We start from the raw sequence: 9,629 nt of genomic DNA, 5'->3' as shown, positions 1-9,629 counted from the left end.
GCCTTATATTTATAAACGGATGGAGTATTTTTGTGACATTCATACATTGTAAAGAATTTTATTAATAACATAAAATAGAATACATATGGAATGTAATTTTTTGGACAGCAAATATGGAATGAATTTTTAATCAAAAAATATAAGTATAATTTAATCAAATCTAAAAGACTAATTTAATTTAATTCTACTTTTGTTATCCAGTGTTTGGAAACTATACATGAAACATACTTTATTTTGAGTTGAGCCAATGTGCTTAAAAACAAGTTGATAAATCAACCGATGTATGTAGGGGTGAGCAACCAGTCGGTTCGATTTTAATTTTTTTAAAATCAATTGATCGAATTACACAAAAAGCTTGATCAAATCGAATCAAAATACTTGATTAAATTGAATTAAAATCAAATAAAATTATAATAGTTCAATTCGATCGGTCTATTCAATTCATGAACTTTCATTTAGGTTTATGGAGTCTAATTGTTCATACATTTATTTATTCATTTTTTTCTTTGATGTTGAAAGCTCAACAAAAAAATAACGATCATATACCATAATTCATAAAAAAATTAATAAAACTCAATACTATTGTATTAAAAATTAAATTATAAAAATAAAAAAAATAGAACATCACATTAAACAAAAAAATATTATTACTGCAAATAATAAAAAAATATTTCTTACTCACCTAAATAAGAATATATTCACATTTTCAAAAAATATGAAAAGAAAAATTTATATAATTTAATCTATTTGGTTTATTTGTTTTAATAATTTTTAAATCAAATTAAACCAATCGACAAAAATTTTTATTAAAAAAATTGAATCAAACTGTATAACTGAATAAACTAAATTAAATTGATCAAATTTAATTCAATTCAATTTTGCTCACTTCTAAGTATACGTGTAGTTTAGAATTAATAATCAAAATCATAATTAAATTACAGGAAAATTAGATATGAACAAAACATTCTATTGAAAAAATCAAAATTTATATTATATTTATTATTTATAAATTTAAATGAAAACTGACTTTCCTTCCAGGAAGAGAAATTTCGTGCTCTTCGAGAACGACTCGGTTGAGGATAAGAAACGAAACTGCAAAAACAGAATCATACCCCATTTGCCTCTCTTTTTCTCTCTCTAACGTCCCCCTTACTCGTCGTTGTCTCTTGCCCTCTCTCTGCTTCTTTCTCTGTCTCTGGCGGTGCCATTCCAAACGCTTCAAATAGAAGCAAGCACACGCAGTAATGGTCACGTACTTGCCTTCTCATTCCCTTTCCTTCTCTCCATTCTCTCACCTTTAGTACGATTCCTCACTTTCTGGCAAGTCCGTTCGGAAGTTTCTGCCATCGCGATTATGGAATCCGAAGATGAGCTTCAGATGCTCCGATGCTCCGTCAAGAACTACGATTGGGGCCGACCAGTTGGAGACTCTCAAGTTGCCAGGCTTTTCTCTCTGAATTCCGGATCTGAACAAGAACCCGGCAAGCCTTACGCCGAGTTTTGGATGGGTACGCATGACTCTGGGCCGTCTTTCCTGCTCTCAGGTGATGAAAATGAAAGCCTCAAGTCGTGGCTGTCCAGGAATCCTCTAGTGCTTGGGGAGAAGGTTCTTGAAAAGTGGGGCTGTGATCTTCCTTTCTTGTTCAAGGTATGATAATTCCAATTCAAGGTCTAGAATCTTAAGAGGTGATGTGCAAGAATGGTATTGAATTGTGAACTAATTGTGGTTCTTTGTGTATTAGGTACTCTCGGTGGCAAAGGCGTTATCCATACAGGCTCATCCTGATAAAGAGTTAGCCAGAACTTTGCATAAATTGCATCCTGATGTGTACAAGGACGGGAATCACAAACCTGAGATGGCTTTGGCAATTACAGAGTTTGAAGCTCTGTGCGGGTTTGTCTCTCTGGAGGTATATTCACTGTATTCCGCGAAATTTTTATTTAAAACCGATTTGTTATTTGGTGACACTGTCATGAACAATTCTTTTCATTTTCTGTCTGTGGGAGAATTTTGATGTCTTATGTTTGATTCTTGATTAGTGAGTCGGAATACCTCGAATAGTAAGAAGTATTGTTTTCATGGTGATTGGAAAATTACAGTCGAATTGGATTTATTAAGAAATTAGCATTTATTATTCTGTTTTTTTCCCCCATGATTAGTCATCTATTTTTAAATTCGGTAGTTTTGCACTTCAGTTTTTGGCGAAAGAATTGTCTTCGTTCGGTAGATTTCCGTAACGATGTGACAGAAGATTTTTCATAAAGTTTTTAAGAAAATAACAGTTTTCATAAATTACAGTTGACTCGAACAAATAAAATTAGAAAATTAAGAAAAAAATTAAAATATATTAAAATAATATGAATTTTAAATTATTTTAAATTAATTAATTAATTAATCAAATTTTAATTTGGATTATTCTGTAATTTTCACAGTCAATTTAAACTTAACAATAGTTGAAAAGTTAATCTCGTAACCCCTTGTTCGCAGGATTTTATCTGACGGTCCCAGTGATGGCCAATCAATGATATGAAATGAATCAAGTGAATAGATCGATTATACTCTTTTATAATATACTGTAACAATAGCGTTGGTTGCTTGCCTTGAAACTGTAGATCTTAGTGTAAGGCCGCCCAACTTATATTTTACTGTTTTCTTTTATATATATATAATTTCATAATTAAATTAATTTTAAGTATTGTTAGGTTCAGTTAAAGACAACTTTTTCAAAGATTTTTTCTGTATTCACACAAATTTAAATTCAAGATCTCATATTTTAACAATCACAATTTCTTCTACTAGGATCAACGTTGGTCGGTTTTTGCTGGTTTTTTTTTTTTAATTCTTTAGTCTCGCCAAGATTAGCTTGGCGGCTATTATAATAATCACTATATTTTAAAAAACTCTAACTCGCTTTGTATGTACAAATAAAATGGTGAGATCAGCATCCAAGACAACCTTTTCTAATTCAGTACAAAGATTAAACTCATACATCTCATACGGTCAAAAGAAAAAAAAAAAAAAAAACTCATACATCTGATATTTTGGGTTATTTGGTGGCTTTTGATGTGGCTCATTAGCAAAATTTTGCCTTAATTCTTGTGGAGAAGGAGATTCAAGATACATTCTAAGCTACTATTGATTGCTATTAAGAGCCAAAACCTTCGTTTACAATCTGACTGTAGTTTGACATGTTGAGTTTATCACTTTCCAACATTGTTATCTCTTTCACAACTGGAGGCGTAGATACTTCTGTTGTTCTTTCAATATTCATCCTCCTCAAGCTCATAGTCAAGTTTTTTAGAAATCCGTTTATTTTCAGTTGATAAATGATTCCGGAAGTTGACATACATCACGCTGTTCATGAAGCACCATTATCAAACACTGCTAGAAAAAAATTTGCTTCAAACATTAATAAAACTCAAGCTCCGTTAAATTTTCTGCTCCAATTTAATTTTCCGTCATATATGCCGCAACCATAGTGTTGGTTCCAGGAGATTTTCAAAAAGTGAAGCCACTGCCTTTTGTTTTCTTGTTTTCTCTTTCTCCTTTTTGTAAATTAGATTTTATTTCTTTAATTATTTTGAAAGCGTGGAAAGTCCTATTCCCCTGGAATATCGGCATAGGCGCATAAAATGTTTCTACTAAATTATGATTCAAAGAGTTGCGATATATTCATGGCTTCATATTTGTGTAACTTGGAGAGTTTCCATGATGTCTTGTTGGGGCTAGAGCTTGCCTTTTGGTAGATGCTCATAAATATTTTGCTGTCTTTATAGTGCATTGTTGTAAATTTATTAATTTACTTGATCAGGAGCTGAAGGTTGTGCTTCGTACTGTACCTGAGGTTATGGGACTGGTTGGCTTTGGACATGCATTACCAGTCTTTGGACTCACTAACCAAGATAAAGAAGAGACTATAAAACGTGAATTGGCAGCAGTGTTTACCCGGCTTATGTTTGCAGATAAAAATGGAGTCACTGAATCAGTAGGCAAACTGATAAGTCGTCTGACTAAGGAGACTCAGGTTGGGTGATTACTTTTCCTATGATTATATCTGTAACAAAATTTTCGCTCACGTTTAAATTTATTTTTCTCCCTGTTACGTTTCCCCACTTTGAAAGAAATTACGTTATGCAGAACTGTGCGTAATATGTTACAGATTGATGATCTCCTTGGACAATCAAAACAAATTGCCGCCATGTTAGCTTCAATGTTGATTACAATTGCCTTTAATATCCCCCATCATTCCATTCTTTTCCATTACCTCCTTTTCCAGGAACCAAAAGCAATGTATGATAACAATTTCACTTTTAAACAGGTGAGGGAGTTGACAGATAAGGAGGCACTGGCGCTGAGGTTAGAAAAGCAGTATCCTGGTGATATTGGTGTCATAGCATCCTTCTTACTGAACTACGTGAAACTCAATCCTGGTGAAGCCCTGTGCCTTGGGCCAAATGAGCCACATGCATATATAAGTGGTGAATGCATCGAATGCATGGCAACTTCGGACAATGTCGTCCGAGCTGGCCTTACTCCTAAACAGAGAGATGTCCAGACTCTTTGTTTCATGCTCACATACAAACAGGTAAATGATATCTTGAGGCTGACAGCCTTACACTTGATAACTTGATGGATGTTCTAGCATGTGGAGATTGCCATTGGCGGAAAATGACCGTAAAAACACTTACATTTAGAAGACTAATAAGTTGTAACTTAAAGTACAGAGTAATAAATTTAGGAAGTCCCAATGTTAACTTGTTTCTATAATTCCTAAAGAAATTTTGGTTAGTTGTGTCATTCATATACGTTACCAGTCCTTAACAGAGGGTAGGGGCTTGTTATTGGTTATCAAGATAGAATAGAACAATGGGAAAATGATGTTAGTGTCAAACCATTGATTTCATTCTAGCTTTTAAATTTATCATGCACGGCAATCATGTGATAGGTTTGACTTTTTGAGGGATGAATTAATCAGAAACCATATTCTGTTGCAGGGCCCACCTGAGATCCTGAGAGGACTCCCCATAAATCCGTATGTAACCAAGTACCTCCCACCATTTGATGAATTTGAGATTGATCGCTGTATTCTCCCTCAGGGTGAATCAGTGACCTTCCCAGCAGTCCCAGGTCCTTCCATCTTCCTGGTCGTGGATGGGGAAGCAATTATAAAAGTTGGAGGATCAGTCAGAGTGCATATTGTCGCTGAAGGAGATGTTTTCTTTGCTGCTGCAAACACACAAGTCAATATAACTAAATCATCGGACTTGATTCTGTTTAGGGCTGGGGTCAACTCTAGATTCTTTCAAGCATCCCAAGATTAAGAAAGCCTTCTGTTAGCTCAGTATTAGAGTGTACTGGTCAATGCTCTGTGATCACATCACACCATAGTAGTGCAGTATATTGGGAAAGAATGCAATTGTTCTTAGATTCCAATAAAAGATAGCATAGCCAATGTTTTGATGTATACTTTCATTGAACTTCTTGTTTCAGAATTTTTCTGAAAGGTGTTGGATTGACATGTTCTAGTTATGTTTATAAAATCATGAGCATTAATGTAATACAACGTGAGACTCTGTCGGACACTTGATTGAATAACTTTAAAGGAGAAGAGAGGGAAGGGAAGCCACTTTATGAACAAGGATCAGATCAAAATATTGCATGCCACATACACCAGCACTTGCATGTATACATCACTTACCGTAATTTACAAATTTTAATGGACCAAGTCCTGTAGGAAAATACAAAAGACCCACTTTCACTCTACATCTTTCCACTTTTTCTTTCCCTCGACCATTATATGCAATTTATTTACTCCACATTTGAAATTTTTTCAAGATAACGAGGAAAGCATAAACATTAAGAATTTTTGCTTATCTTCCAATGGCTACAAAGAGAGAAATATTGATGTCTTAAGACTTATGAATAACACAACATACTACCAAATCAGAGCAGTTTGTAAAACCGAAATTGCCAAGACCACCCAGCAAAAGGTAGCATAACATAACATACTACGAAGCAGGAAAGATACCCAGAAAGAATGTAATTTTAAATTCATGGCCACATTACTAAATACTCTTTGTTTCAATGTGATCTAGATAGACGAGCATATCTAAGTTCCATAAATCAAAATTGTGAATGGCAGAAAACAAAACTTGTAAATTGCTAGAAATCAAACACTGCGCTACAATACAGGCTCCATCAAACGAAGAAGCACTTCAGGCTTCAGTGATTGGATACTCAAATACGACATCTTTCCCAGTAAGCTTCCTGTAAACTCCAGAAAAAGTTTCTAGCTTGTATTCAGTGTTATTGCGCTCTTTAGGGTCCAAGAATACCTGAAAGTTTAAGAATTAAGAAATGAATATTAGAAGATCATTATGACATAAAGAATTGAGAACAAAATATGTATTAAAAGGCACTCACCTTCATTATTTTTGATCCATCAACCCTATATCTGACTCGCTTGCCAACAATCTCAGCAGGATGCACAACATCCTCCAGCATGGCATCATGGACAGCTGTTAGGGTGCGGGTGCGAGGTCGTTGAACAGCAGAACCCTTCTTTGGTGGCCGCAAAATCCTTCTTGTAGCAATCACAACAACATCCTGCAATTTCTTATAATCTTCAGTAAACACTATTTGGTTATCCATGGAAACTTTCATCTGACCAGCCAACCATACGAGACATGGCAGACACAATACATTGAATGATAAACAACAGAAAAAAGCTTGACAGCACATGAATTCCTAAACAAGGTTTATCATTGTGGACAACAACCTTTCCACTGAATTTCTTTTCCAATTCTCTAACAAGTCTGAGATGAATCTTGCGGAATGCCTTCCTCAATCTGTAAGGGACATAGATAACAACAGCTTTGCGATTCCCAGCAACATCCATTTGACTGCATAACAAATTGTCCTCTAACGGTTTAATCTTGTTAATCGTGACAAAAAATTTGACAGGCATAAATGAGTATATCGATAGCTTACACTGCTTGATTAATGTAGAGATCCTTCAGGTCACTTTTCAGCTCCTGATTAGTGTTCTCCAAATCAAATAGGTACTGTACAGGCATCAGATTGCAAGGATTTAGAATATATCATAAAATAAGACTCTTCTGATAAGGCAGTGAGATGAACCTGTGCAACTGTCTCCTCAAATTCAGTGGGTTCAGCATCATTATCCTTGTGGATTTTCTTTCTTGAAGTGTACATTTTGGTCAATCTGTTTTATGACAAAACAGCCACCGATTTGTCATGTAAAATTATTTTCATGATTCTAAACTTGGTAAGAGAAACAGAATAAACTTAACAAACTGCTGCTATAAGTTACTGGACAATTCACATTGAGTTCCTCAAAGCTTCCGTATGAAAGAGTCAATCAAAGCATACACTATTCTGAATACTTCACAAAGAGTCAATAAAAAAGAATCACCCAACTCAAAACTTTCACCAACCAAGAATCAAAAGATAAATGCAAAATATGAGAAGTTTCAGCTCTATTCTTGAATACTAACAGAACATTACCAATTGTCCCTCCAAATGAAAACCAAACTACGAAAATCCGAAAAGAAAAACAACCATACAACAATCTCAAACTATCACTGATGAAGAATCAGAACGGTGAATATGAGATATGTGAAGTCGTTACTCTGTTCTAAATCCTTCCACAAAATTAAAAAAAAAATCGATTAAAAAAATACTTCAATCCGCAAATATTGAGGAGCAAGCGAAACGAACATAAATGTTCTCGAAATAAAAAGTCAAAACTTTACAACTATCAACAGATATTCTCAATGTCAATGCAAATCCACTCAAAACTAATACACGAGGGGCACATACAGAAAATAAGCAATTTTAGGGAGCATTTGCATTGGAGAATCTATGTGAGTTTGGATTTTAGAGAGAAGAAATGAATGAGCTGAAAAGTTGAATCTTTGAAATCGGAGGGCAACATCACCAGCACCGGAAAAATGAATGTAACAACGAAAAAGAGAGAAATGTTGAACGTACCAACAGATGAGCGTACGTTGAGTTCAGATCAACCTTAGCTTCAGATTTCGGCTTCCGGAGTGAGAGGAGGCACCGGAGAGCGTAACACAACGATTATATAGCAACTTCTAAAAAAGGCTTCGAGGTTGCCCTAACTTTTGACGGCTCGTATTTCTTTTATTCGTTTATTTATTGAAAAGAATTATTCGTGCATCGTATTTATTTAAATTTAATTTAAACTAAAAACTACACAGTTTGGGAATTTTCTTTTCCTAATGTTGTTTAAATTTAAATTTAATTGTTTATTAATTTTTTGCATAATTTTTTTTAAATTATAAGTTATTATTGAGCGAAAAAACTATAACCTTTACATATTTATTTTTTATATGGTTATCACATTTAATTAGATGTAAGTATTATTAGACATAATTATAAAAATTAAACGTAAATTTTTCAAAAACATTTTATGTACTTACATGAACTTAAATATTTATTTTTTTAACATTTAATTTATGTATATACATGCCAATATATGCATGTATGTGCACATATATAAAGTCGGTAATTTAGGCCAAACCCTGAACAGACTTGAAAAATTTTTGGTCAAACTTAAAAAAAGATATTTTTTTTATATTCTAGCTTATCTTAAGAGAATAAAGTCATTCTTGGTTCGAATACCTAAATAAAAAAATACTTATTTTTAAAAAATATATAAAGTATAATAAATATTAATCAAATCTTTAATTTTTAGGTCATTTTTTACTAAAATATCATATATTTGAATCTTATACATTGTTTAAGTATCAACAATATATATTTTACATTTTTATAAAATAAAATAAATAATTTTAAAAATAAATTTTGAGCATTCAAGCCACCCTAAATCTTAAAGAATCCAAGTTATCCTTATATATTCAAGCTTTTTAGAGAGTTGAGCTTATTTGGCCAAGCTTGAATAGGCTCGGTCACTTAAACTCCCAACTCTACTCATATATAGGTATATATATGTAATTTTTAATATGTGTACATACATGTATGTGTATTCTTTCTAATATATATATATATATATATATATATATATTTATTTATTTATTTATTTATTTATTTATTTGCGTGCGTGTGTGTGTTTCTACTTACCATGCATCATGTCGAACAATTGAAAAAAAAAATATTAAGTTTAGGGGAAATGTGATTACTCTATCAAAATCCACGTATTTATTTACACCAATACAAAATTCCCACCCCACCAATACACTCTCAAAGCCTTGATTAAAAAAAAAAAAGGAGAATTATAAAAACATAGACAAATGATTGGTCTTCAAGTTTTTTTTTATTACAAAAAAATCTAAGACATACCTATAGACTCAAATAACTTACATAGATGTTTATGTAGACCCTATTTGATCGGTGGTATTGAAATGTTGGGATTGAAATTGAGACCAGATTGGCCTACCAATACAATATTTGGTATAATAGAATGTTTGCCGCTCAGGATTGGTAAAACCCATTTAGGTGGAATTAGAGAAACCCATGGGGAGGTGATATTGAAAGTTTAATTTTGGGTTTGAAACTTTTCAGACCAAAATGCCTTCCTTTCTCATCAAGTTTTCACTGAACATTGCCTCTATCTCCTCCT

At 33.2% G+C, this 9,629-nt stretch overlaps 2 protein-coding genes across 2 annotated transcripts; one reads left to right on the top strand and one right to left on the bottom strand.

Moving 5' to 3' along the window:
• Positions 1–1,108: 1,108 nt before the first annotated feature.
• Positions 1,109–5,581, top strand: LOC129293106 (mannose-6-phosphate isomerase 1-like). Its single transcript, XM_054930910.1, has 5 exons — positions 1,109–1,648; positions 1,743–1,910; positions 3,813–4,025; positions 4,320–4,586; positions 4,996–5,581. The coding sequence occupies exons 1-5, from the start codon at positions 1,355–1,357 to the stop codon at positions 5,320–5,322; spliced, it is 1,269 nt and encodes a 422-aa protein (XP_054786885.1). The 5' UTR covers positions 1,109–1,354; the 3' UTR covers positions 5,323–5,581.
• A 445-nt stretch (positions 5,582–6,026) lies between these two features.
• Positions 6,027–8,143, bottom strand: LOC129293107 (40S ribosomal protein S7-like). The gene is made up of 6 exons (XM_054930911.1): positions 8,015–8,143; positions 7,142–7,226; positions 6,992–7,065; positions 6,780–6,903; positions 6,425–6,607; positions 6,027–6,336 (listed from the first exon to the last, which is right to left on the bottom strand). The coding sequence occupies exons 2-6, from the start codon at positions 7,214–7,216 to the stop codon at positions 6,217–6,219; spliced, it is 576 nt and encodes a 191-aa protein (XP_054786886.1). The 5' UTR covers positions 7,217–7,226; positions 8,015–8,143; the 3' UTR covers positions 6,027–6,216.
• Between the last annotated feature and the right edge of the window lie 1,486 nt (positions 8,144–9,629).

This window comes from Prosopis cineraria, unplaced genomic scaffold, assembly GCF_029017545.1.
Source record: "Prosopis cineraria cultivar Desert tree isolate PC_DT_omini unplaced genomic scaffold, ASM2901754v1 PC14, whole genome shotgun sequence".
Lineage (NCBI taxonomy): Eukaryota > Viridiplantae > Streptophyta > Magnoliopsida > Fabales > Fabaceae > Prosopis > Prosopis cineraria.
Note: the sequence above shows the minus strand (reverse complement) of the source record. Positions and strands in the feature narration are given on the sequence as shown.